Genomic DNA, 27,609 nt, shown 5'->3' with positions numbered 1-27,609 from the left:
TTGTTTTTGTGATGAATCACTATGCTTTAATTATGTTCAATTTGTAACAATGAAAATACATCCTGCACACCAGATATTTGCATTACGATTCATAACAGTAGCAACATTACAGTGATGAAGTAGCAACGAAAATAATTTTATGGTTGGGGGTCACCACAACATGAGGAGCTGTATTAAAGGGTCGCGGCATCAGGAAGGTTGAGAACCACTGTCCTAGATGATCCTCCTGGAACCTGGCCCTACTGGATTGTCTTTTCCCAAAAGGATCAGATTTCTCGTCCTACAAAGTAGTGCCGAGCCGTGCCACACCCTCACTGGAGGAGTCCGTGTCCCTGGCTTTTGGTCATTCGCTCAACCAACAGACTGTCTCATGGGAAGCCATGTGGTTTCCCAGGTTGGGATATAAAAGGCAACTTTCCATCCCACTGTTTCCTTAGAACACTTTTTTTATCTTTTAATATATTTTTTTATTGATCTCAGAGAGGATGGGAGAGGGAGAGAGATAGAAGCATCAATGATGAGAGAGAATCATGGATCAGCTGTCTCGTGCATGCCTCCTACTGGGAATTGAGCCCACAACCCAGGCATGTGCCCTTGACCAGAATCAAACCAGGGACCCTTCAGTCCACAGGGTGACCCTCTATCCACTGAGCCAAACCGGTTAGGATGGAACGCTCCTTTTTTTTTGTTAATCCTCACCTGAGGATATTTTTCCATTGATTTTTAAGAGAAAGTGGAAGGGAAGGGGGAGGAAGAAAGAGAAAGAGGTGTGAGAGAGACACATCGATTGGTTGCCTCAGGTATGCATGCCTTTGACCAGGAATCAAACCCGAGCCCTTTGATGCACGGCTGATGTTCTAACCACTGAGCTTCATGGACCAGGGCTCCTTGGGACACTCCTGCAGGCCAGATGGCGAGGCCCCTGTGAAGAGGACTTAGGCTACTGGCCCTTGGTCCTGGCTCAACTCAGCTGATGACCAGTACCAACCTGTCGCCATCTGAGTGAGTCACCTTGGAAGCGTATCTTGCCCCAGCCAGACTACCCCCACGGATGCTTCTTGAGCCAGATAAGCCTCTCCCCCAGCTCTGCCCAGCTTGAAGATTTGTGAGGTTGTAGAGTTCTTTTGGGGTTGGGGGGGGGGGGAAGGTGAGATACCACAGAGACAGAGTTTAGTTCTCATTACATCACTAGAGGCCTGGTGCATGAAATTCGTGAACAGATAGGGTCCCTAGGCCTGGCTGGCAATCAGGGCAGATCAGGTTCCCCACCTCCCTGCCTCTTCCTTCCCTGGCTCCCTCAGTGCCCTGCTACCATGCCACCGTTGGTCGCCTGCCATGTTCCGTGCCGCCCCCTGGTGGTCAGCGCATGTCATAGCTAGCGATTGAACTCCCGAGGGGACACTTTGCATATTGTCCATAGATAGATAGACAGACAGATAGGTAGATATAGATATTGGGTGCAAGTGGTTGATATGTCTTATCACAGGTGATTTCAGTTGGATCACTTGCTTCGAGTAGTGTCTGCTGGGTTTCTCCACTGTAAAGTTATTATTTTTTTCCCCTTGTAATTAAAGAATGTTGGAGAGAGCCATCTTTTTTTTTTTTTTTTTTGCCCAGTTAAGTTTATCAAGGCTTAATTTACATGCAGTAAAATGTAACCTTGAGAGGAGAACCAAGATGGCGGCATAGGTTAATGCCGGAGTTTGCTGCTTTGAACAACTACTTCAAAAGTGAATCCAAAAAACGGAAGGGACATCACCCAGAACCACAGGAACGCTGCCTGAGTGGAAGTCCTACAACTAGGAGGAAAGAGAAACGCATACGGACACTCAGAGGAGGCGCAGTGCTGAAGTCAAATTCTGAGGTGCGGAGTGCGAGAGCGGGCTGGCGGCGGAGGGCGCGGTTGGCGTTTTCAATCGGGAGGGAGTCGAAGACTCTGAGCTCCAGATACGGGCGAGTCTTTAGCGACCCAGACTCAAACGGGAGAAGCGGGACTGTCTGGCTTCGGTCAGAGCGAGTGCACCTTTCTCTCTGAGCTTTGCAGCGGGTGCTGGGACTCAGAGAGGCAGAGCCCCTGGGGACAGGACTGAGAGCCGCCATAACTGCTCTCTCCGGCCCACCCTGTTGATCCTGTGCGACCCGCCCCGCCCAAGCCCTGCACACAGGCATTTGCCGGATAGCCTCAGGCAAAGGCTAGATTAGCACCTCCCTAGAGGACAGAAGTTCTCTCACTGCTGACACAGCTGATTCTCATAGCCACTTGGCCTGGAGGTCAAACCCTCCCTGGAATTAGCTACAGCAATCAAGATTTAACTATAAGACTGCGAACAAAGACCACTAGGGGGTGCACCAAGGAAGCATAACAAAATGCGGAGACAAAGAAACAGGACAAAATTGTCAATGGAAGATATAGAGTTCAGAACCACACTTTTAAGGTCTCTCAAGAACTGTTTAGAAGCCGCCGATAAACTTAATGAGATCTACAAGAAAACTAATAAGACCCTCGATCTTATATTGGGGAACCAACTAGAAATAAAGCATACACGGACTGAAATAACGAATATTATACAGACTCCCGACAGCAGACCAGAGGAGCGCAAGAATCAAGTCAATGATTTGAAATGCGAGGAAGCAAAAAACACCCAACCGGAAAAGCAAAATGAAAAAAGAATCCAAAAATGCGAGGATACTGTAAGGAGCCTCTGGGACAGCTTCAAGCATACCAACATCAGAATTATAGGGGTGCCAGAAGATGAGAGAGAGCAAGATATTGAAAACCTATTTGAAGAAATAATGACAGAAAACTTCCCCCACCTGGTGAAAGAAATGGACTTACAGGTCCAAGAAGCGCGGAGAACCCCAAACAAAAGGAATCCAAAGAGGACCACACCAAGACACATCATAATTAAAATGCCAAGAGCAAAAGATAAAGAGAGAATCTTAAAAACAGCAAGAGAAAGAAACTCAGTTACCTACAAGGGAATACCCATACGACTGTCAGCTGATTTCTCAACAGAAACTTTGCAGGCCAGAAGGGAGTGGCAAGAAATATTAAAAGTGATGAATACCAAGAACCTACAACCAAGATTACTTTATCCAGCAAAGCTATCATTCAGAATTGAAGGTCAGATAAAGAGCTTCACAGATAAGGAAAAGCTAAAGGAGTTCATCACCACCAAACCAGGATTATATGAAATGCTGAAAGGTATCCTTTAAGAAGAGGAAGAGGAAGAAAAAGGTAAAGATACAATTTATGAACAACAAATATGCATCTATCAACAAGTGAATCTAAGAATCAAGTGAATAAATAATCTGATGAACAGAATGAACTGTTGATTATAATAGAATCAGGGACATAGAAAGGGAATGGACTGACTATTCCTGGGGGGGAAAGGGGTGTGGGAGATGCGGAAAGAGACTGGACAAAAATCGTGCACCTATGGATGAGGACAGTGGGTGGGGAGTGAGGGCGGAGGGTGGGGCGGGAACTGGGAGGAGGGGAGTTATGGGGGGAAAAAAAGAGGAACAAATGTAATAATCTGAACAATAAAGATTTAATTAAAAAATAAAAAAATAAAAAAAAATAAAAAAAAAAATAAAAAAAAAAATGTAACCTTGAGAGCGCACACGTCTGTGAGTCTTGGCAAATGCATATAGTCATGTGACTGTCCCACAATCAACATAGACAACCGTTTTGTCACTCCCCAAAGTTTCCTCCTTTGTAGTCAATGCCCCTTCCTTCCAGGTCTAGGGAACTACTGCTCTGTTTTCTCTCCCTCTGTCCCTGTCGTGTGTGTGTGTGTGTGTGTGTGTGTGTGTGTGTGTTTCAGAATGTCGAATAAATGAAATCATAAGTATATAGCTCTTGACCTGGCTTCTTTCACTTAGCACAATACATTGAGGATTCACTCCTGTGGTATGCATCGGTAGCTCTTTCCTTCCTTTTTTTTTTTTTTAATTGTTTTATTGCTTAAAGTATTACAAAGAGTATTACATATGTCTCCTTTTTTTTCCCCCCACCCTTGACAATCTCCTTCTTAACTTCCATTCCAAGGCATGGATGTATGCCCATTGGTTTATCCATTCACTGTATGAGGGATGTGTAAGTTACATTTCATTTGTGACTATTATGACTAAAGCTGATGTAGAAACCTGTTTACAAGTTTTTTAAAAACATATTTTCATTGATTTCAGAGAGGGAGAGGGAGAGGGAGAAAGAAACATCAATAATGAGAAACATGGATCAGCTGCCTCCTGCATGCCCCACACGGAGGATCGAGCCCACAAGCTGGGACTGTGCCCTGACTGGGAATCGAACCATGACCGCCTGGTTCATAGGCGAATGCTCAATCACTGAGCCATGCCAGCCGGGCTACATGTGTGTTGTTGTTGTTTTAATCCTCACCCAAGGATATGCTTAGAGAGAAGATGAGAGAGAGAAAGAGAGGAACATTGATGTGAGAGAGAAACATCAATTCGTTGCCTTCCTGATGTACCGTGACTGGAGATGGAAGCTGCAACCCAGGTGTGTGCCTAACCAAAAATTGAACCGGCAACCTTTTGGTGCACAAGATGATGATCAACCAGCTGAGTCACTCCGGCCAGGCCTTGTGCACGTTTTTGTGTGAACATAGGTCTCTCTCTCTTTTTTTTTTTTTTTTAAATATATTTTATTGATTTTTGACAGAGAGGAAGGGAGAGAGATAGAGAGTCAGAAACATCGATGAGAGAGAAACATCGATCAGCCGCCTCCTGCACATCCCCCACTGGGGATGCGCCCGCAACCCAGGTACATGCCCTTGACCTGAATCGAACCTGGGACCCTTCAGTCCGCAGGCCGACGCTCTATCCACTGAGCCAAACCGGTTTTGGCAAACATAGATCTCTTAAGTCGTTAAGAGTGGGCTTTCGGGGTTGTATGGAAGGTGTGTGCTTAACTTTTTTGCCATCAGCGGACTTTCTATCCTAATACCTTTTCTATCTTATAAAAAACACCCTTCCTTGACTCTGCTTCTTTTCCTGCTACTATCACCTCTCTCTGCTGCCTTTAGAGCAGCGGTTCTCAAGCTGTGGGTCGTGACCCCTTTGGTGGTGGACCCCTTCCACAGGGGTCGCCTAAGACCATCCTGCATATCAGATATTTACATGACGATTCATCACAGTAGCAACATGACAGTTATGAAGTAGCAACGAAAATAATTTTATGGTTGGGTCACAACATGAGGAACTGTATTTAAAGGGCCAGAAGGTTGACAACCACTGCTTTAGAGCAAAACTTCTCTAAAGACTTCCCTACCTGAGGTCTCCACTTCCTCTCTCATCACCTTGTCAAGGTCACCACCTATGTCTTTAGCTTTATTTTTTTTTAATATATTTTATTGATTTTTTTTACAGAGAGGAAGGGAAAGGGAAAGAGAGTTAGAAGCATCGATGAGAGAGAAACATCGATCAGCTGCCTCCTGCACATCTCCCACTGGGGATGTGCCCGCAAACAAAACAAGGTACATGCCCTTGACCGGAATCGAACCTGGGACCCTTGAGTCCGCAGGCCGACGCTCTATCCACTGAGCCAAACCGGTCAGGGCTATTTTTTAAAAAATGTTTTTATTGATTGGAGAAAGGGAGAGGGAAAGGGAGAGAAACATCAACGAGAGAGAAAACGTCAACGATTGGCTGCCTGCTACACACTCCCTCCTGGGGACAGAGTCCGAAACTAGGGCCTGTGCCCTGACCGGAAATCAACCCCGGGAGACCTCTTGGTGCCTGGGTAGAAGATGCTCAACCACTGAGCACACTGGTTGGGCTCAATCTTTATTTTATTATCATTTGTAATTGATTTCAGAGAGGAAGGGAGAGGAAGAGAGGGATAGAGGCGCCAATGATGAGAGAGAATCATCGATCAGCTGCCTCCTGTATGCCCCCTATTCAAACTCACTTTGCAATCATTTCAGACTTACAGAAAAGCTGCAAAAATTGGACAGAGCTTCCATATATCCTTCAACCAACCACCTTCTGCCAATGTCAACTTCTTACATAACCATAGTACAGTTATTTGTCAGAAAATTAACATTGATATAATGTGATTAACCAATAATACTATAGACCTTATTCGAATTGCACCAGTTACCCATGAATGTTGTTTCTGGCTTAGAATCTAATTCAGGATCCCACATTGCATGAATTGACTCCTTAATTTCCGATGGGAGTTGTTTTTTTAACTATAATTTTGTTGTTGTTGTTAATCCTCATCCGAGGATATTTTTTCCACTGATTTTTTTAGAGAGAGTGGAAGGGAAGAGAAGAAAGAGAGAGAGAGAAACATCAGTGTGAGAGATACACATTGATTAATTGCCTTCCGCCCCCATGACTAGGGCTGGGGATGGAGCCTGCAACCGAGGTACATGCCCTTGACTGGAATCGAACCTGGGACCCTTCAGTCTGAGGGCCAACTCTCTAGCCACTGAGCCAAACTGGCTAGAGCTAACTTCACTTTTAAAAAAAAATATATTTTATTGATTTTTTACAGAGAGGAAGAGAGAGGGACAGAAAGTTAGAAACATCGATGAGAGAGAAACATCGATCAGCTGCCTCCTGCACACTCCCTACTGGGGATGTGCCCACAACCAAGGTACATGCCCTTGACCGGAATCGAACCTGGGACCCTTGAGTCCACAGGCCGACGCTCTATCCACTGAGCCAAACCGGTTAGGGCTGAACTTTACCTTTTAATATACACTCTAATTGCACTCCTATAGCAACTGAATAAGCTAGCTCTACCTTCACATACACCCTGAATCCCACCATCCTTTCCACCCCACTGCTGCCTTCTTGGTCCAAGCCATCTCTTCCCTGGACACTGTAGACTCCTGACCATCTCCCTGTTCCCCCTTCAGCCCCTTCCCTGCATTTTTTCTGTCCATAGCCATGGAATTGATCTTTTAAAAATGTAAATCAGCCCTAGCCCGTTTGGCTCAGTGGATAGAGCATCAGCCTGCAGACTGAAGGGTCCAGGTTCGATTCTGGTGAAGGGCACATGCCTGGCTGGCGGGCTTGAGGGGCGTGCAGGAGGCAGCCAATTAAGATTCTCTCACATCATTGATGTTTCTCTCTCTCTCAGCCTTCCTCTCTGAAATCAATAAAGATATATTTAGAAAAATGTAAATTAGGTATGTCTCTTGCCTGGTCAAAACACTTTAGTTAGCCCTAACCAGTTTGGCTCAGCGGATAGAGCGTCAGCCTGCGGACTAAAGGGTCCCAGGTTCGATTCCGGCCAAGGGCACATGCCTGGGTTTGAGGCTCGATCCCCAACGGGAAGCATGCAGGAGGTGACCGATCAATGATTCTCTCTCATCATTGATGTTTCTCTCTCCCTCTCCCTTCCTCTTTGAAATCAATAAAAATATATTAAAAATGAATAAATAAATTTTAAAAACCCACTTTAGTTACTTCCTACTTCATTTAAAAATTTTTTCCCTCACCCCATGTAACACTTGATCCAGGCAAGGGTCAGCAATGGCTGCTACAAGAATAATTGGGGAGCAGATTTGCAAGGTGGCGGGTCTCACTTCTGAGATCACCAAGGGGAAAACGCACCTTTACAAGGAGCGATCTGGCAGTTAGATCCTTGACCAAGTGGCCACACTCAGCGTCCTAACGGTGCGGCCATCTGACATTACGCACCTCCAGATGTGATTCATGGTATCGCCAGGAAAACGTCCTTGCCAAAAATTCTTAACTTCAGCCTATTCAAACCTTCAGACTCAATGTCTGTTTTACAGGCAAAATAGGGGTCATGGAACAACCTGAACAGCAGGAGGAAACAATCAGACAAACCTACAATGTGGGACAGTCTATTGGGAGCTGGTCTGAACTCTGGGAAAAACAACATAATGGGGGGAAAGTGTGTGTGTGTGTGTGTGTTTATTCTTTATTAAAACAGACTAAGGAGACAACAACCAAACACACTGTGGGAATCTTGCTTGGCTCCTGGTTTGAACTGAAACAAAATATTCTTGGGTCAATTGGGAAAATCTGAATAAGAGTTGGGTAAACTTTCTTAGGGGTGAAGATAATTTTGTGGTTATGTAGGAGCAAATCCTTACTCTTAGAAGATACATGCTAGGCGAGGGATATACTTAATTTACATTTTGAAAAGATCACTTCCATGGCTATGAATATTATTAAGGTAGGATTAGCTTTATTTTCTTTAAATTTTTTATTTTGGAATAATTTTAGAATCACAGAAAAGCTCCAAAAATAGTGCAGAGTTCCCACATACAATGTCAAAAAAATTTCTTCTTTTTCTTTTTTCCCTTTTATTTATTGATTTTTAGAGAGAGAAGAAAGGAGAGGAAGAGAGAGAGACATGGATATGAGAGTGATACATTGATCCGCTGCCTCCTGTACACCCCACACCGGGATTGAAACCAAATCCTGGACATGTGCCCTGATTGGGAATCAAACTGGCAACCTTTTGGTGTCTGGGACAACACCCAACCAACGGAACCTCACCGGCCAAGGTCAAAATATCTTTTAAATTAAATTGATCTATTTATTGATTTTTAGAGAGAGAGGGACAGAGAGAGGAACATCGATTTGTTGTCCCACTTACTTATGTATTCATTGGTTGATTCATGAATGTGCCCTGACTGGGGATTGAACACAACCTGAGTGGAGCCCCAATAGGCTCTAACCCAGCTACCTTGTCAGGGCTGTCAACACTTTTTGTTACAGTATGTGCTCTTATATTACATGTTTCTTGAAATATGAAGTTAGTCATTTAAATTTTATAATTTCTATAAGTAATTATTAGTATTACTATTTTGTGTATTCTTTTAAAAAATATATTTTATTGATTCTTTACAGAGAGGGAGAGGGATAGAGTTAGAAACATTATCAGCTGCCTCCTGCACGCCCCCTAGTGGGGGTGTATTTTGTGTATTCTTTTAAAAATATATATATATTTTATTGATTTTTTACAGAGAGGAAAGGAGAGGGATAGAGTTAGAAACATCCATGAGAGAGAAACATCCATCAGCTGCCCCCCTCTGGGGATGTGCCGCAACCAAGGTACATGCCCTTGACCGGAACCGAACCTGGGACCCTTCAGTCCGCAGGCCGACGCTCTATCCGCTGAGCCGAACCGGCCAGAGCTATTTCGTGTATTCTTAAACAAGCAATTCAATCTATCCAAAAAAAGTTTAAATACAATATTTAACTCTTTCCAGGTCCCCAGTGTTCTAAGTACTGGTAACATGGCTGCCAGCTCTCTGACCTCATGGTCAACAGCGGGACTCCTGCCCCCCTCTAACCGCCCCCCCCCCCCCCGCCCCAAATCAAGGCCTTTGCACTTGCTGTTACCCCCGCCCAGATCTCCCTTCCCTGGGGCCTTGGCTCAAATGTCACTTCTTTAGAAAAACCTTCCATTAACACCCTTTCTAAAACGGATCGGCTTTCACTGCCCATCCCCTTCCTCTGTTCTGTTTTTCTTGGCGCAGGCCACTCTCAGAAATTATACTTATTCTTTTAAACGCTTTTATTGTCCCCCCGCATGCCATGTAAGCTCCAAGAAAGAGCGTTTCCTTTAGCCACGCGCTATTTTCCTAGAGCCCACACAGTGCCTAGTATACACCCGGCGCTCAGCGAACAGTTACTGATTTAATAGACGAGACCAGGTTACCAGACTATTCACATAGGGACTCTTTGTCAGAAGGCGGAGGGGTACATCAGAGCACACTGATGGCCGCATGCGCGCAAGATCCGGGAAGTGTGTTAGGGGAAAGGGCGGAGCATCGAGAAGAGTCTCGCGGAGAGAAGCGGTTGGAGCCCAAATCTCCAGGTGCTGGAGCAAAGGCTTGGTGCTGCCGCGCGTGCGCACTGCGGGCTCTAGCCTGCCGCGGCGAGGGAGTTTAAGGTGCCCGGAGGCGGGGCCGTGACCTCGCGCTTGCGCAGTGCCTTCCTCGGAGCCGGATCCCGGCGTGTGGGCAGCTCCCGACGGCGGCGGCGCGTGCGCAGTGCGGCGGCGGAGGGATTCAGGACCGGTTCCCCATCCTGCCCCTGTCGCGAGCCGAGGCCGCGCGGGCTCCTGAGCAGCGGCCTGGTGCGCGCGCTTGGCGGGCGACGGAGGCAGTCGGACGCGGACGCCGCTGGAGTCGAAGCCGGAGCAAGAGTCCCTACTGCTGAGGGGCCGCCGCAGCCGCCGCGAGCCCCCGGACCGTCGCCGGGTCGAGGAGGGCGCCGCGCGGCGGGTGAGTGTGACTGAGGGGCCTTACCGGGTGCGGGGCTGCTTACCCAAAAGCCTCTGCGGTGGGCCTGGGTCCTTTTCCCCCGCGGCCGGGCCCCGTCCCCCGCACCTTTCTGCACCCCTTACCCACAGTCCTCTGGGCACTTAGGCTCTCTTCCCTCAGCCCTCCCGCGGTTCCTTACCCACAGGCCCTTGCGGTGTGTTGCCTTTTTTCTTCTCGGTCTCCGCGGTGTCCTGGACCCTTACCCATAATCCCCTTCGCCTCTGGGGGCTTAGAGGCATTACCCACAAGCCCCGGCGTGAGGGTTTAGCTGAGGACGACCCTCCCGGGTTAGCGGAGACTTGCCGCGACCCTGGCCCTGTTCTCTGAGGTGTGGGACCGCCCGCCGCCACCGCTCTACGTCCCTCCTCGGTTTCCTGACTTCCTCCGGGAAACCTCTCAGCTCCTTGCTCGGGACTCCGAGACTTACTGCTTAGAAACCCCCTTTTCAGTTTTTGTTTCCCTTACGGGCTCGCGCCACCCTCACGCGGCCCTCTTCCGAGGACTTGCTTTCTCATCTGTATTTATTCCTTTTTCTCTGCCACATAGGACCACCCTGTGCCCTTACAGAAGCGATTTTCATGCCGAGACCTTGCCCCTCCTTCCCTCCGTTCTTGGGGGCTGAAGGGATTGTGGGGGCTTCGTCTCTCTGGGCCCAACCTAACCTGAGGCTGGTCCGCTTTCGCTCGCAGACTTGGCAAGATGACTCAGTTCCTGCCGCCCAACCTTTTGGCCCTCTTTGCTCCCCGGGACCCCATCCCCTACCTGCCACCCCTGGAGAAACTGCCCCATGAAAAACACCACAATCAACCTTACTGTGGCATCGCGCCCTACATCCGGGAATTTGAGGTGAGTTCACTGAACAGGCTCGAGTGGTTCGGGTTCTGGGATCTGGGGCGAGGGGTCCTGGATTTGGGAGCCCAGTGTCTGGCCACTTTCTAGCTGTGTGGGTTTATTCTTTCCGATGCTCAATTTTTTATTGATTTCAGAGAGGAAGGGAGAGAGAGAGAGAGAGAGAGAGAGAGAGAGAGAGAGAGAGAGAGAGAGAGAGAGAGAGAAATGATGAGAGAGAATCATTGATGGGCTGTCTCCTGCACGCTCCCCAACTGGGGATGGAGCCCACCACCGGGGCATGTGCCCTGACCGGGAACTGAATTATACCCTCCTGGTTCAAAGGTCAGTGCTCAACCACTGAGCCACCCTGGCTGGGCCCATTTCCTTGTCTCGATGGGGTTGGTAATACATCCCTTGCAGGGTTTTGTGAAAATTCAGTGCCTGGCAGTTGAATGTTCAGGCTTTGGAGTCAGGCGGTCCTTGCCGCCCACACACCGTTTGTCAGCTGTGTGGCATTGGACACGTGATGTACCCCCTTAGTGTGTGCTCTTCATTTCTAGCAAAGGGTTATTTTCCTCAGGATATTGATGGGCAGTTAACTGCAAAATGTATGTTACAAGGCTTGGCAGTCAGCAAGTATTGGTGTTTGTTATTTACCATTTTCGACAGTAAGAGGTCCATGAAGGGTTAGCCCAGGGTGGGCAAACTTTTTGACTCGAGGGCCACAATGGGTTCTTAAACTGGACCGGGGGGCCGGAACAAAAGCATGGATGGAGTGTTTGTGTGAACGAATATAAATTCAAAGTAAACACCATTACATAAAAGGGTGCGGTCTTTTTTTTTTTTTTTTTTTAGTTTTATTCATTTCAAACGGGCATCCGGCCCGCGGGCCGTAGTTTGCCCACGGCTGGATTAGCCCCATGTGGTAGAGTGCTTGAGACCATGGGCTTGAGACTCTCCGCTCTGCACCTTCAGGATAAACACGAATACACAGCCTAGATGCCTGGGTGTCTTTCTTCTGTAAAATTGGGGTCACAACATCCACTCATAACGTGCACCAGAGCACAGCCGAGCACTGGTGGCACGAAGCCAGAAGTTGGAAGAGGAAAGTTCTGGCGAGGGGAAAGGGCAGCTGGGGGCGGAGAAAGTTGCAGAGCTTGTTAGTAGAGAGATAACAGGAGGTTGGTCTGTAGTAGGATTTGCCACCCTCGGTGAGCCGGCACACGGGGAATGTTATTAGCCAGTTAAACCAATTTAATGGCTACAGTCCAGTGGCAGCCTTTGATGATGCGGTCACGCGCCAGTTACTGTTTAATGAGGGGTTGGTGAGACCTGCCCTGGCCCCCAGAGGGTGTGCAGTTGTCTGCTGCTGAGCACTGCACTGTCGGGTCCGTTTGCTTCAGGCCTGGTCCCAGTTCCAGTCTGTGACAAAGGACACATCCCTTGCAGATAGATGCTTTTGATAAATACAGAAGCATTATTTTCTCGAATTTTAAAAGAAGGAATACAGCCCTGGCTGGTTAGCTCAGTTGGAAAATCTTCCTGATGTGCCAGGGTTTTGGGTTCCATCCCTGGTCAGGGCACATACAGAAAGCAGCCAATGGATGTGGAATGGGTGGAACAGCGAGTCCATGTCTTCCCTCTCCCCCCAAATAAATAAGTAAATTAAAAAAAAGACTACAAAAAGAAGGTGAGAATTTTTTATTCTATAGGTACAAAAACTCCCCTGTCAGATTGCTGTAGACCTTCTGAATACTACTTCTGATTTCTGTGCTCCTCTTGTCACAGACTAGTTTGCTGATAGCAGTGGTGCCACGCCCCTGCCTCCATTGGCCTGCGACTGTCCTTGTTTGCTTGCTTGTATGTGTGTGGGGGGTGCATGGCCGAGATGCTTATTATTTCTTTGCCATTTCCCTTAGTCCCTCCCCCCCTGTCACCTCTCTTCTTTTCCCAGGACCCTCGAGATGCCCCTCCCCCAACACGAGCAGAAACCCGGGAGGAGCGCATGGAGAGGAAGGTATGTAATTTTTGCCTCCTGGCCCTGTGTCTTTTTTGTCCCTTTCTCCAGATAGTCCTTGACATTAGGGCACTTTGGTCTGCATTTAATTGTCCACCTCTCTCCTGACAGAGACGAGAGAAGATTGAGCGGCGGCAGCAGGAAGTGGAGACAGAGCTAAAAATGTGTAAGTCCCTTCCCTTCTCCCACATCTCCTCTTCAAACCCTCGTGTGTTTCTCTCTCCCAGGTCAACCCCAGGAGCCTGTTTTGGGAAAGGGGGGTTGTTAGTTCACTTCTTAGCCCCCACTGTTTGTCAGGCACTATGTTTACTTTGGTCATTGAAGCGGGAGAGTGTGGAGTAAGGGCTGGCAGGAAGGGAGAGCCCGGGTACCTCGGGCTGCGCCCTGGAGGGGTTGCCACAGTCCAGCTGGGTCTCACAGGCTACGGCAGTGAGGTCCTGGCTAGTGACATAGTCCTGGCTCCACCTGAGCTCCTAACCCTTGGGCTGGGATGTTCCCTCCCTTCCAGGTGCTGGAATTGGGAGCGTTGGGAGGTAGTAGCCGTTTTCCAGATTTCACAACTTCAGATGGACCTTTGTTACAGCAAGTCCCTCCTGCTATTGAGGCTTCGGTGAATCGCTTCACTCCAGCCTTCTTCCCTGGAGGGTCCTCAGGGTGCTTATCACATGTCTGACCTCTAGAGACCTAGGCGTCCACTTGACTCTGAGCCCAGACTTTCACTGCAGCTGCCTTCTCTCTGAGCCTCAAAGGCATCTCAGACTCAGGCTCCAGACCACAATCAGGATTTCCCCTTCTCACCAAGCTGGTCATCTTTAGGTGTTTTCTTCCCTGGTACATGGCCATCCAGTTTTGCAAGACATCAGTTGTTGCTGTCCAGTTTTCTGTTTGTTTTTAAAATGTACTTTTATTGATTTCAGAGAGGAAGGGAGAGGGAAAGAGAGATAGAAACATCCATGATGAGAGAGAATCATCGATCAGCTGCCTCCTGCACGCCTCACACTGGGGATCGACCCTGCAACCCAGGCACGTGCCCTGACCAGAATCGAACCTGGGACTCTTTTGTCTGCAGGCCTGTGCTCCATCCACTGAGCCAAATCAGATAAGGCCGGTGATAGTTTTTTAAAAAGTCCTTATTAGAAACTAAAGTGGTGCCCTAGCCAGTTTTGCTCAATGGATAGAGCATCGACCTGTGGACTCAAGGGTCCTGGGTTCAATTCCGCTTGGGGGCACATGCCCTGGTTGTGGGCTCAGTTCCCAGTAGGGGGCCTGCAGGAGGCAGCCAGTCAATGATTGCCTCTCATCATTGATATTTCTCTCTCTCTCTTCCTCTCCCTCTCTGAAATCAATAAAAATATATTTAGAAGAAAAGAAAGGAAAAAAAAAGAAACTAAAGTGGTATATCTGTGGACTTGATCCCCAGTGGGGGGTGTGCAGGAGGCAGCCCATTGATGTTTCGCTCTCCTTTTCCCTCTCTCTAAAAAAATCAATGAAAAAGAAAGAAATTTCCTAAAGTCATCTGGAACTTAGTTTGTGTTCCCCTCTCACAGGAAACAGATCTTTAACTTTTCTGGCTTCTTGTAACACCCAAACTGCCTTTCTGAGAAGCTAGTGCGTGCGGTTCAGCATGGGGGCCTGCTGGTTGGAGCACCTGGGCTGTGAAGTCAGACTAGGATGGAGAGTCAGGCTTGGTCTCTGCTGCTCCTGCACTTCACCTCTGACATGCCTCGGGGCTTAGTTCTGTTTCTATTTGCAAAGGATAAATAATTCTCAGCTGTCTAGCACAGTGTCCCATGTTATGCGTTTAATATTGATATTCCTTTTCTCATCTTCTCCCAGAATATGGCTAGGAGCACTGTGTGGTAGAAGAACCGCCTCCGCTGTGCAATGGGCAGGGTGATGTTGGGGCCTCGGCAGGAGTCCGTGGGCATTGTGTGCGCTGGGGCCACCACACCTGGTGAAAAGGACTTCTTCCCAGGCTTGACCCATCAGAACCACCTGTGCCATTGAGTTTGTAATAGATTCTGGCTCTTGTCTGTGGAGGTAGTTGTTCCTCAGTGGCCTTGCGGTAGTAAGGCTGGAAGAAGGCATCTGATTAACCTCTTATGAGCTCTGATAGCAGCCCTGGGCTCTTCCCTGGGGCTTGCATGCTCCTAAACTCCACTCCCAGCCGAGGAGAGAGAGGGCTGCTTGATCCCAGGTTTTCCTTTCGGCTGCAGTTTCGGGCTGTGCCAGTGGAGGGCAGTGTGGCCCTGCTGGTGAGTGAAAGCTCGGCTCCTCCAGGGGCGCTCACGCTGCTCCTCAGAGATGCCCCGTCAGTGTAGTTACAGCTGAGAGAGACGGGGCCTTGGGATTGGCAGGTCTGAGTTGGCAGGCTGGCCCCCATCACGCAGCGTGAAGCCCCCCTTTTCCCCTCCCCACATCAGCTTAAATCAGCCACTTGGATCAAGGCTGCTGTGCTTCAGGGAAACCAGGACTCGGGGGACATGCCAAGGTCACCAGCAGTTTTCTGTAATGGCCTCCCTGCCCGTCTGTCTGTATCTGTCTTGCTAAGTGAGGGCTGTTGGTATCTTCTATTACAAATTATCTTCTTGTGCAGGGGACCCTCACAATGATCCCAATGCTCAGGGTGACGCCTTCAAGACGCTCTTTGTGGCGAGAGTGGTGAGTCCCAAGTCCTGGAGCCCCAGAGGAGCCTAGAATCCGGGCTGCTGGGAGCTGGGGTGTGTGACAGAAGCAAATGGCTGGGTCCCAGGAATGTTCTAAGGGGTCAGCTTGGAGGCGGCTCGTTTCTCCCACTTAACCCTGTATCTCTCTCCTTGTAGAACTATGACACAACAGAATCCAAGCTCCGGAGAGAGTTTGAAGTATATGGACCCATCAAAAGAGTGAGTGGACTGGGGCCGGGTATTTAAATTGGGGGATGCGGAGGGAGGGAGAAGGCTGGCTCCCAATCCTGAGGGCACGGCGCCTCGTTCCACACAACTGGCTTTGGCAACAGAAGCACATTTAAGAAACGATGCCTCCTTGTTGACTGAGTGCCAGGGGGTAAACTACAGACTTCCTATTTGTAAGTGATGTTGGTTGGTGTCCAGTCAGGCCCGTTTGTTTACTGGCGTCGGTGGCTGCTGTTGCTGTAGCTGCCTGGGTCGTTGCAGCAGAGACTGTATGGCTCCCAGGGCCAGAAGTACCTGCTGCCTGGCTCTTTATAGGACACGTGTGCTGACTCCTGTTTCAGAGCAAAGCTTTCTGTTTCACTGAAATACCCTCATTTAACTTCAATGTCACTTAAACACTCTGGGCAGCAGTGAGGGTTTCAGGTCATCCTCACATAAACTGCTTAGTCCATTACTGTGAGAGCAGTGGTTCTCAACCTGTGGGTCGCGACCCCTTTGGGGATCGAATGACCCTTTCACAGGGGTCGCCTAAGACCATCGGAAAACACACATAATTACATATTGTTTTTGTGATTAATTGTTATGCTTTAATTATGTTCAATTTGTAACAATGAAATTGGGGGTCACCACAACATGAGGAACTGTATTAAAGGGTTGCAGCATAAAGGTTGAGAACCACTGCTTTAGAGTGTCAGACACTCTGGGGACTTGAAAGACAGAGATAGCCTGAGGCATCCGTCTTGGGCATCAGCCACCCCAGGGCCTGACACACAGGCCGTGTGATTGATGGGATGAGATTTCCCTGTGCCAGAGATAACCTCTGCCCCCGCCCCCTGCCCTCCAGATACACATGGTCTATAGCAAGCGGTCAGGAAAGCCCCGAGGCTATGCCTTCATCGAGTATGAGCATGAACGAGATATGCACTGTGAGTACCTCCCACCTGAGCCCGGCCCTCTGACCCTCTCTGCTGCCCCAGTCCCTTCCCGTTGTCTGTTCCCACCTCCCATCCTGCCAAACCTGACATTAGCGATGTCCTTTCTCCTCCTCCCTCTGTTACTAATATATCTTTTTTTTATACATGTATGTGTTTTTAAAAAAACAAACACAAAAAAATTCCCCCACAATGTGTGTGTGTATGTGTGTGTGTGTGTGTGTGTGTGAACCTGGGGAGGTAAGTGTCACACGTTGAACCTCGGGCAAGGAGGGAACTGGGTGGGGGTTGGAGCCAGCTGAAGGTGAGTGGGGGGGTCGGATTTTCGGGGAGCCTCTCCCCATTCCTCCCGCCGGAGTTGGGGGCAGCCAGGTTGGAATGAGGACTGGCCTTTGAAACAGCCTTCTCTTCCCTCCAGCAGAGCTGGGGCTAGGCTCCCCGACCCTCCGCCTCCCCACCCTTGGCCCCCCACCCTGTTTCTCAGCGGGCAGCGGGCTGGTAGGCATGTTCAGCGCCTGCCCCCACCACTCCAAAGCCCCCTATGAGGCTACAGCAGCGTCCACCGGGGCAGGGATGGGTGGGTGGGGGCGGGCATGGCTGCGGCGTGTCCAGGGGCCGCCATATTAATTGACTGTTCTTATTGTCACTGCAGCCACCACGCAGCTGGCTTGCAGCTGATGCTTACGCTCCCCTTACAACACCTCAGTGTATGGTTGGTATAAGGGTTTGTATCATGGGTAAGATCACTCAGCACCGCACACAGCCCAGCTTAGCCAGGCAGCTCAGGAGCAGCGAGGCGCCCCTTCTCCCGTCCCCAGTCACCCCCTCAGACTCCCCGCACCCAGAACCTTTTCCTTGTTTGGGTGCCCTTTTGTCCCTCCTGGCCCCTGATCCATATGCTCTTGCTGATCCCAGGAGAGGAAGGATGAACCCTGATAGGAAAGGCAGCTGGCCGCTCCGGTTGAGTTCCATCCAACCACTGACTGACCTGGCTTCATGATGTCAGCGGCAAGGTGGCGAGAATACTGACGACGGAGTGCCTTAGGGACAGGGCTCCACGTGGAACCCTTCAACCCTTCGCTCCCTGCCCCTGTGCCTTCCGCGGGGCTGTCACTGTGGTGGCCCTGGAGAAGCTTTGGTTGCTAGATTTGGGGTGCTCTGCCCCATTCCTGTCTGCCTCATCATGGTTGAGGCCTCTCGAGGGGCTGTGGTGCCCAGTTGTTCTCCAGAGTGCATGGAATTAGGGATTGGGGTGTGGGAGGGATCAAGTGACAGGCTGCAAACAGCTGATGGTGTTGTAGATTTTACTTCAGACCCTTCCACTATCTAGAGACCTAAGAGAGGGAGAGAGAGAAGCCTAGAAGTACACACGTCACATGTTTTCTTTGCTGTTGTTCTGGGGTTGGGCCTCTTCTGGGGTTTGGGACACTGAACTAGAGCAGGGTTCCTTTGCTTGACTGTTCCTGGTCCTTAAAATTCCTTCCCTGACTACCCTCCTCTACCCAGGGGTCAAGTGGCCCCTCCTCAGGTCACGGGCAGCACTCCATCTCCTGGACCCCGAGGCTGCCCCCTTGTGTGCCAGCCTTTGGGCTGAAGCTGGTGGTGGGAGGGAGTGTTGGGTTCGAGATGGAAAAATCGTTCCATGTGCTGAGGGGGAGGGGCGTGTGCCTCGGCTAGCATGGACTTTACGGGGAAAAGGTGAGGGTGGACAGGTTTGCCAAGGCCTCCCCAGCCTTCTTTGTAAGTTTAAGCAAGATAGGCCCCGGGCTTCCCAGCTCCCAGACTTGATGTAAATTCTTGCCTCCCCCTTTCAAGGCTTCCCTAAGGTTTTTTGGGGTCCACCACTTCCTCTGCCTGTCGCCAGGTGGTGCAGGAGATGTGGTTCTCCCTCTCCGTGGTTCCCCCAAGCCCCCCATTTCCCTGCCCTGTAGCTTTAGCTGACCCTGTGGTGGTGGGTGTGGGGTCGGTGCGCTTGCTCAGGTAAGCTTGGGGGCTCCAGGTAAGCGGTCCCGTGTCCCCCCCCGGGAAGCCCGCCTCCTCGCCAGGCCCCCAGGAGTTGCCGGGCCCCCCCCATCCCGCTCGGTTTGGACACCCGCAAGGCCGGCATCGGTAAATGGCACCTTTTTCTCTTCCTCTGGTTGTTATTTGGGGGGGAGCGGGCTGGGGCGGGGCAGGGTATTGTGGTTGGTTGAGGACGACCCCGTAGGCCAGGGCTGGGGGTGGGAAAGGGACTTTTTTGGCCTTCCCTACAGCCCCTGTGTAAGACAGGCCAGGGGACCAGGCCTGCCCTTTGCTGTGCCCTGCCCAGGAGCAGGATCATGCCTCCCTGCATCTCTCCCTCTACTCCTCATCCTTCCTGAGAGGCTCAGGCTGGGTTGGCTGCCCAGCGTGTGTTGCTCTTGGGGTGTGGAGGGAGAGATGGGGTGGAGCCTGGGGTTGGGTGGCAGTCAGTCGTCTCAGGTAAGGCAGGAATGTTCAGTAGCACCGCACGTCTCCCATGCCTCCCTCCACTTTCCCTCTCCCCTGCCTGCTGTACGGGGCCCCTCCAGGCCCCCTCCAGGCCCCCTGGGAGCACCATAACTTGCGCTTCTGCTCCCTGCCATCTAAAGATTCTCCCATCCCTCTGGTTCATTTTCTGTTCTGATGTCTCTTCCCTCCACACTCACCACCCCTCCACACACAAAAAAAATAAATAAATAAAAACAGAAAAAACCGGTGTGAACTGGGGTGCAGAGCGGCCGGCTGGGCCTCCTCCCCCAGCATGATGTGCTAGGGTGCATGCCTGGGGTTGTGGAGGAGCCTCCACCACAGCAGAGTCCAGCCTTAAGTTAACCTTCGGTTTCTTTGCAGCGACTTTGGCCACCTTGGCAAGAGGGGGCTGCTCTGTCATCTGGGAGTAGAAAGGGCGTGGAAGCCTGGGGCATGGCGGTGGAGGGTGGTCTTGCCCCCCCAATGGTGATTGGGGGTGATAAAGAAGCAGATGCTGAGATGGAGCAGGCCCCTCTCCGATTTGGGAGAGGGTTGGTCTGGCTGTCAGTTGCCTGGCTGGCTGGTGGGCGTGTGTGTGAGTGTGAGTGCCTTGATGGGGACGAATGGGGATGGGGATGCTGCCGAGCTGGGCCCTGTCCTGACTAGAGGACCCTCTGGGGACTCCTCCCCTTCCCCCTCCCCACATCTGTTGCAGCCGCTTACAAGCACGCAGACGGCAAGAAGATTGATGGCAGGCGAGTCCTTGTGGATGTAGAGAGGGGCCGGACGGTGAAGGGCTGGAGGCCCCGGAGGCTAGGTGAGCTCATTCTGCCCACGCGGGGCTCTGGAGGTTGTGTGCTTGGCAGCTTCGTTCCCACCTTTTTCTTCTGTACCCTCTTCTCCCTGTCCTCTCCTGGTTCCCCTGAGGCTGCTCACATCCTCCTCCCTCTCTCCTGCTCATCCTCTTCGATCACCATCATATTGCTGGTGCGTCTTCTCATGCGGGGTTACTGAGTAGGAACAGGAAGGAGGACTGGCCTCGAGAGGCTAGTCTGGGACCAAGTGCCAGTTTGCACTTACTAGCTGGTGGCTCTCCCCTCTTGCTGTCTCACTTTTCTCTTCCTGGGAAATGGTAATGATCTCAGAGTTCACTGGGCTCAGCATCAGGTGCCCAGCTTGACAAGTGGCATGTGGTGGGCCTTGTAAATGTCGTCGTCTCACCCGCTTACTCTCTGCTCTTGCTCATTCATTCAGTGATTCGGCACGTGCTTATTTGATCACCAGCTGTGTACCAGGCTTCTCTAGTCAAGAGCAAGACATGCATAGGCAGCTTCTGCCCTCACCGCTTCTTATATTCGGTCCCCCTCACTGTCTGTTTCTAATTGTCATTCACACACTCAGTCAAGGTCAGTTTGTTTGCAAGTATCAGAAGTATATTTGAAAGGGCCTGTCAGTATAGAATCCTGAGTATCTTGAAGCTCAGAGACACGTGATGCCAGTGGCCCTCAGGAGGACTTGGTAGTCACACCTTAAAGCTGAAAAGAACTACCTCTGGCATCTGTGCAGCTTGCTTCTGCCTTGTCCGTTGTCCATGCAGACTGGTCTTTTCTGTGTCTCCCCGCACTGGCCCAGTGTGGTATTCCACAGCCCCCTGCTCTACACCCAGCCCTGCATGCATCTCTGCACTTCGGAGTAGGTGGGTCTGATTGGCTCAGCATTGGGCCTGGCCCTGGGGCTGAGGGTCTGCCATCCAAACATGTCTGTTGAGGGTGTTGACTCCTGCGAGAGTGAGTGACAGCTCTCAGAGGAGATGGCCTTTCCTGGGTAGACACCCTTAGTGGGTCCAGTACCCTCTGCTCTTATTCCTGCCTCTCAGCCTGCTGTTCTCACTCTTGATTTGCCTGTGCTGGGTAGACCACTCATCTGCTGAGTCTCTGAACTGGATAGACTAGACAGCTTCTTACTTGCTTCCTGGTTTCTCTGGGTGCAGTGGGTTCTTCAGGGTCTGCTACTTTCTGTTGTGGAATCCCAGAATCTTCGTTTGGTTGGTATTCAGACTTTGTGATGGTGATAACCTGGTATATCCTGACCCAGTATATGTATGTAAAAATGTATACAACCTGCCCAGCCAGCGAGGCTCCGTGATTGAGTGTTGACCTATGAACCAGGTCATGGTTAGATTCCTAGTCATAGCACATGCCCGGGTTGCAGGCTTGATCCCCCAGTGTGGAGTGTGCAGGAGGCAGCCAATCAATGATTCTCTCTTATCATTGATGTTTCTATCTTTCCCTCTCCCTTTGTCTCTGAAATCAATAAAAATATATATTTTTTAAAAATACGTACAACCCAAATTTTATGAAAGTAATTATGTTTTCTATGGGCAGTGCATACTAGTGTCTTATACTGTATTCTGCTGTTTTATTATTTCCTATGTACTGGTTGTAACCCATCAAATTGATGATGTGACCCCCTGCTAGGTTGGGACCTGAAAATGGAAAACACCAGCCTGTTCTGCCCCGTACTGTGATATAGCAGCTGCCTGGTCCTTGCCTGTCTCTGAATGTCTCTGACAGCCAAGCAGCCTCTTTCCTTTTTCACCCTCGCTACTAAGTCATTCCTCACGTGGCGTTCCAGGCAGTGAGGTACAGGAGAGCGCATGGAGTTAGCTGGGAGTCACGTCCCAGCTCCGCGCCTTCCTTGCCCTGTCAGCGTGGGCAGGTGTCTTTATCTGAGTTTGTTTCCCCATCTGAAGAACAGGACTACCCGCTGCTCCTTGGTGTTGTTCAGTCAGTTGGTTGACTACTGCACATGCACCTTTATGTCCTGGATGCGGTGCCCCATGCTGGTTACAGCAAGCAAAGCCAGACATAGTCCTGGCTCTCCTGGTACGTTACAGGCTGCCAGGAGAGGCACACTTGTCAGTCAGCTCACATATGTACATATCAAATTTGAAACTGCAGTTGAAGTTCTGAGAACGAAATTTGTATGGTCTCTGAGTGGAAAAACAGCTTATTCTAGAAGGTCAGGGATAGCTTTCTGAGGAAGTGATGTTTGGGCTGATGTGTTGATGGGTATATATATATCTCCCCATATCCATCCTTGATCACTTTTTTTTCAAGTATTCATTGTTGAGGGTATTACAGATGCCGCCGCCGCCCCCCCCCCCCCCCATTGGCCCTCTCTACCCGATTCGTGCCCCGCCCCAGGCCTTCACCACCCTATTTGTCTGTGTCCATAAGTAATACATATATGCATGATGTAAGATCTTTGGCTAATCTCTTCCTGTCCCCTCTTCCCTCTGAGATTCGTCAGTCTGTTCCATATTTCCATGCCTCTGATCTATTTTAGTCAACAGTTTATTTTGTTCATTAGACTTTTTGTTCATGTATTTTGATTTTTAGATTCAATTGTTGATATGTATTTGCTGCCATTTTGTTGTTCATATTTTTTTATCTCCTTTTTCCTCTTCTTAAAGAATACCTTTCAACATTTCATGTAATACTGGTTTGGTGGTGATGAACTCCTTTCGTTTTTTCTTGTCTGTGAAGCTCTTTATCTGACCTTCAATTCTAAATGATAGCTTTACTGAGAGTGTAATCTTGGTTGTAGGTCCTTGCTGTTCATCACTTTGAATATTTCTTGCCACTCCCTCTGGCCTGCAAATTTCTATTGAGAAATCAACTGATAGTTGTATGGGCTCTCCCTTATAGCTAACTACTGCTTTTCTCTTAATGCTTTTAAGATTCTTTTCATTTTTAACCCTTGGCATTTTAATTATGATGTGTCTTGGTGTGGGCCTCTTTGGGTTCCTCTTATTTGGGAATCTTTGTGCTCGTAAGTCTATTTCTTTCACCAGGTAGGGGAAGTCTTCTATAATTTTTTTTTTTAAGGGAAGAATGATGATTTTTATTTTTTTAAATATATTTTATTGATTTTTTTTTTTTTTTTACAGAGAGTAAGGGAGAGGGATAGAGAGTTAGAAACATCAATGAGAGAGAAACATGGATCAGCTGCCTCTTGCATACTCCCTACTGGGGATGTGTCCACAACCAAGGTACATGCCCTTGACCGGAATCAAACCTGGGACCCTTGAGTCCACAGGCTGACGCTCTATCCACTGAGCCAAACCGATTAGGGCTATCATTATTATTTTTTAAAATATATTTTTATTGATTTCAGAGAGGAAGGGAGGGGAGGGAGAGATAGAAACATCAATGATGAAAGAGAATCATTGATTGGCTATCTCTGCACGCCCCCTACTGGGGATCAAGCCTGCAAGCCTGGCATGTGCCCTGACTGGGAATTGAACCCGTGACCTCCTGGTTCATAGGTCATTGCTGTTACTATTTCTTCAAATAGATTTTCAATATGTTGCTCTTTCCTCCTTCTGGCACCCCCCTAATGTGAATATTGGTAGTTAAAGTTGTCCCAGAGGCACATTACACTATCTTCATGTTTTTGGGTTCTTTTTCTTTTTGCTATTCTAATTGGGTGTGCCTCATATTGCAAATTGTTGATTTGATTCTTGGAATCCTCTCTTCTGTTGAATCTCTGTAAATTATTCTTTATTTCAGTTAGTGTATGCTTAATTTCTGACTGGTTCTTTTTCATGTCTTTGACATTCTCATTAAGATTTTTTAAAACCTCATGAAGATCTTTGAGTAACTTTATAACCATGGTTTTGACCTCTATATCCAGTAGTTTGCTTGCTTCCATTTCTTTCATTTGTGATATGTTTCTTTGTCTATGCATTTTGGGTGCTTTCCTGTGTTTGTTTCTGTGTATTAGGTAGAGCTGCTATGTCTCCTGGAATTGGTTAAAGTGGCCTTATAGAACAGGCGTCCTGGAGGCCCAGTGGCTCAGCCTTCCCAGTCACCTGAGCTAGGCCCTCTAGGTGTGCCCCTGTTTGGGCTGTGTGCACAGTCTTGTTGTAGTTGAGCCCTGATTGCTGTTGGCATCAGTGGGAGGAATTGACCTCCAGCCCAATTGGCTGTGAAGACCAGCTGCTACTACAGTGGAAGAGCAGCTGTGCAGGAGACACCCATATGGAGCAGGACTTGCTTCAGTGGGGCTTTGGTGCTCACTAAGTCTCCCCCTTGAATGTGTCGCTTGTGGATGTGTAGAGTTGTAATCTTGTATGGTCTGACGCTGTCCACTGGGTGCATTTGCTGTGAGACCTCCTGGAAGGTGCAGTCAGCCACTGCCTGGGGACACCCGGCAGGAGCTACAGAGAGGTCTGAAGATGGTTACTACTAATATTGGGCTTGTGAAGAGCCCAGGTGAGGCCTTTTATTGATAGGTTTGGGGCATGCTAATACCAGCTGCTTGTTTGAGAGATTTTAGCAAAGTTTGAAGCTTGAGTCCAGACAGGCCATTCATATGGTAAAGCAGCTGCACCCCCTAACAGCTTTGGTGGGGCTGCAAATTAGATCGGCAGGGTCTCAGGGAATCACGAGGGCATTGGGAACAGTGTGAGCCAGGCTGATGGAAACTCCAATATGGCTGCCAGTCAGCTTTGCAATGGGGAGGTCCCAGCACATGAACAGTGACTCTTGGGATCACCCCCTGCTGTGATGCCAGATAATCCAGTTCCTCCCCATATGTCCCTGTGTCCCCCACAGCTGCTTGGTGCTGGGTCTCAGAGGGATTGAGTCTGAATAAGTTTGTGCACTGGCCCTTTAAGAGGAACACCTGGGTCCCTAGCAGCCTCTGTGTCACTCAGCCACAATACCCGCTGGTTTTTACAGTCCAAAGTTATGGGGACTCCTCCCAGGTCTGAAACCCTGGGCTGAGGGTCCAGTGTGGGGCTTGAACTCCTTGCTCCTCACAGGGGGCCTCTGCAGCTGAGATAGCCCTCTCTATTTAAAAAAATATGGTACACGTGTGTATCGGACCAGCTAGTTCTGTGCCTCTGCCCCTCCTACCAGTCTCAATGCACTTTCTTTATTTCTCTAGTTGTAGGACTCCCATTCAACCAGCTTTCAGGCGGTTCTAAATGATGGTTGTTGTGTATTTTAGTTGTAATTTTGATGTGGTTGTGGGAGGTGGTGAGTACTGGCATTTACCTATGCCATACTATCTTTTTTTTTTTTTTAGCCATTTTCTTTCTTTTTTTTTTTAATGTATTTTATTGATTTTTTACAGAGAGGAAGGGAGAGAGAGAGTTAGAAACATTGATGAGAGAGAAACATTGATCAGCTGCCTCCTGCACATCTCCTACTGGGGATGTGCCCGCAACCAAGGTACATGCCCTTGACCGGAATCAAACCTGGGACCTTTCAGTCCTTAGGCCGATGCTCTAGCCACTGAGCCAAACCGGTTTCGGCTGCCATACTATCTTGATTCTCCTTGCACTTGGTCACTTTAAGAAAATGCCTAGCAAAATGTCCTCACAGAACTTGGCCCCATAGACACCAACAGAGATGGTATCCTTCCCTTTGCTCTTTGATGCTTCTCGTTTCCCATCCTTCATCCATGCTCAGGCTGACCCTCTGTTCCTCTGCTCCACCTCCAGGAGGTGGCCTTGGTGGTACCAGAAGAGGTGGGGCTGACGTGAATATCCGGCATTCTGGCCGCGATGATACCTCCCGCTATGATGAGAGGTAAGATTGGGCAGGTGGTTTCCTGGGAAGGGGGGTGGTCACATGGGGTGCCCTGACACACATCTACCCACCTCATCCAGGCCGGGCCCCTCCCCGCTTCCCCACAGGGATCGGGACCGGGACCGCGAGCGGGAGCGCAGGGAGAGAAGCCGCGAGCGAGACAAGGAGCGAGAACGGCGGCGCTCCCGCTCTCGGGACCGGCGGCGGCGTTCACGGAGTCGCGACAAGGATGAGCGGAGGCGTTCCAGGGAGCGGAGCAAGGACAAGGACCGGGAACGGAAGAGGCGAAGCAGCCGAAGCCGTGAGCGGGCACGACGGGAGAGGGAGCGCAAGGAAGAGCTGCGTGGTGGTGGAGGAGGTGGTGACATGGCAGAGCCCTCTGAGGCTGGTGATGCACCTCCCGATGATGGGCCTCCTGGGGAGCTGGGTCCGGATGGCCCTGATGGGCCAGAGGAGAAGGGCCGGGATCGTGACCGGGAACGACGTCGGAGCCACCGGAGCGAGCGGGATCGGCGCCGGGACCGAGACCGAGACCGGGATCGCGAGCACAAGCGGGGAGAGCGGGGCAGTGAGCGGGGCAGGGATGAAGCCCGAGGAGGGGGTGGGGGTGGCCAGGACAACGGGCTGGAGGGTCTGGGCAATGATGGCCGAGACATGTACATGGAGTCCGAGGGAGGCGACGGGTATCTTGCTCCAGAGAACGGGTATTTGATGGAGGCTGCACCAGAGTGAAGAGGCCTCACCTGTTTGGACGTGTTCCTACCCGCCCTGTTGCTGTCATCCTCTCCCCCCAACCTTGGCCACCATCTAAGTTTGCCATCCATGGGTAGAAGTCTTGTTGTTTGTTCTGGTTCCTTGGATTTAAAAATAAAATTAATTTCTTGTTAATGGGCACCTTGGTTTCTTCACGTCTCTTAATATCTTCCCCAAAAGGTTGTCACTTGAAATGTGAACCTACTTTGGTTTGTGTTCCAGCACACGCCTAGAACTTGAACTTGATGACCTAAGGCTGGGGATACCCCAGCGTATAACCGGAGCTGTTTGAAATGGGGTGAGGAAGTGCTCTGTAAAAGTCTTTGATCCCTTAGTGTGGCACCCTCTTTTTTTTAACCTCTTCCACACATAACCCTAGCTTGGGTGGGGGAAGTGGTGGGTGGGTCCTAAGTATTTGATTACTCAGTAGAAGCTGCAACTTTGTGTGAAAGAGAAGCTATTGTATATGAATCGGAGAGCAGGAAAAGGGTGAAGAAATGGAACGAGAGCAAGATACAAGGTGAGAAGATTTCCACGCGGCCGGGATGGAAAATGGCCTTCAGTTCATGGTGGTCATTTCACCGTTTGTCTTGCTACTAATAACAAATAAGAAACAGAAGCTTTCACAGCAGTTGAGATTTCAACACATTTCTGGATAAAAAATTAAGATGATGGAGAGAACCCTTGTCTGGTGATCCCATGAGAGAGAAGCCAGTCACTCTTGCTGGACTCAGACTCAAGGCTGCAGCTGCAGTTATGAGAAGGGTAGGAGACAAGGCGGGATTTGAGTACAGCCGTGCTTGTTTCGGCACTTGATGCATGAAG

At 49.7% G+C, this 27,609-nt stretch overlaps 1 protein-coding gene across 2 annotated transcripts; it reads left to right on the top strand.

Annotated features, from left to right (window-relative positions):
• Nucleotides 1–10,013: 10,013 nt before the first annotated feature.
• Nucleotides 10,014–26,925, top strand: SNRNP70 (small nuclear ribonucleoprotein U1 subunit 70). 2 transcript variants are annotated; one of them, XM_036307098.1, is made up of 10 exons: nucleotides 10,014–10,247; nucleotides 10,976–11,132; nucleotides 13,072–13,134; nucleotides 13,246–13,300; nucleotides 15,731–15,795; nucleotides 15,957–16,019; nucleotides 16,873–16,954; nucleotides 20,145–20,246; nucleotides 25,944–26,031; nucleotides 26,139–26,925. In XM_036307098.1, the coding sequence occupies exons 2-10, from the start codon at nucleotides 10,986–10,988 to the stop codon at nucleotides 26,761–26,763; spliced, it is 1,290 nt and encodes a 429-aa protein (XP_036162991.1). In that variant the 5' UTR covers nucleotides 10,014–10,247; nucleotides 10,976–10,985; the 3' UTR covers nucleotides 26,764–26,925. The 2 variants fall into 2 exon arrangements, with proteins under 2 accessions (XP_036162991.1, XP_036162990.1); XM_036307097.1 differs by having other exon boundaries at nucleotides 10,017–10,247; nucleotides 26,112–26,925.
• The last annotated feature ends 684 nt before the right edge of the window (nucleotides 26,926–27,609 follow it).

The sequence above is a fragment of the Myotis myotis genome, unplaced genomic scaffold (genome assembly GCF_014108235.1).
Source record: "Myotis myotis isolate mMyoMyo1 unplaced genomic scaffold, mMyoMyo1.p scaffold_m19_p_45, whole genome shotgun sequence".
Classification (NCBI taxonomy): domain Eukaryota; kingdom Metazoa; phylum Chordata; class Mammalia; order Chiroptera; family Vespertilionidae; genus Myotis; species Myotis myotis.
This window is presented reverse-complemented; position numbering and strand designations above follow the sequence as displayed.

Excerpts from the sequence above, each read along its gene's own strand:
- SNRNP70 (XM_036307097.1), top strand. The coding sequence starts at position 10,986 with ATGACTCAGTTCCTGCCGCCCAACCTTTTGGCCCTCTTTGCTCCCCGG. Across the intron at positions 13,301-15,730 it reads GGAGACAGAGCTAAAAATGT|GGGACCCTCACAATGATCCC; the intron begins GTAAGTCCCTTC and ends CTTCTTGTGCAG. Across the intron at positions 15,796-15,956 it reads CGCTCTTTGTGGCGAGAGTG|AACTATGACACAACAGAATC; the intron begins GTGAGTCCCAAG and ends CTCTCCTTGTAG.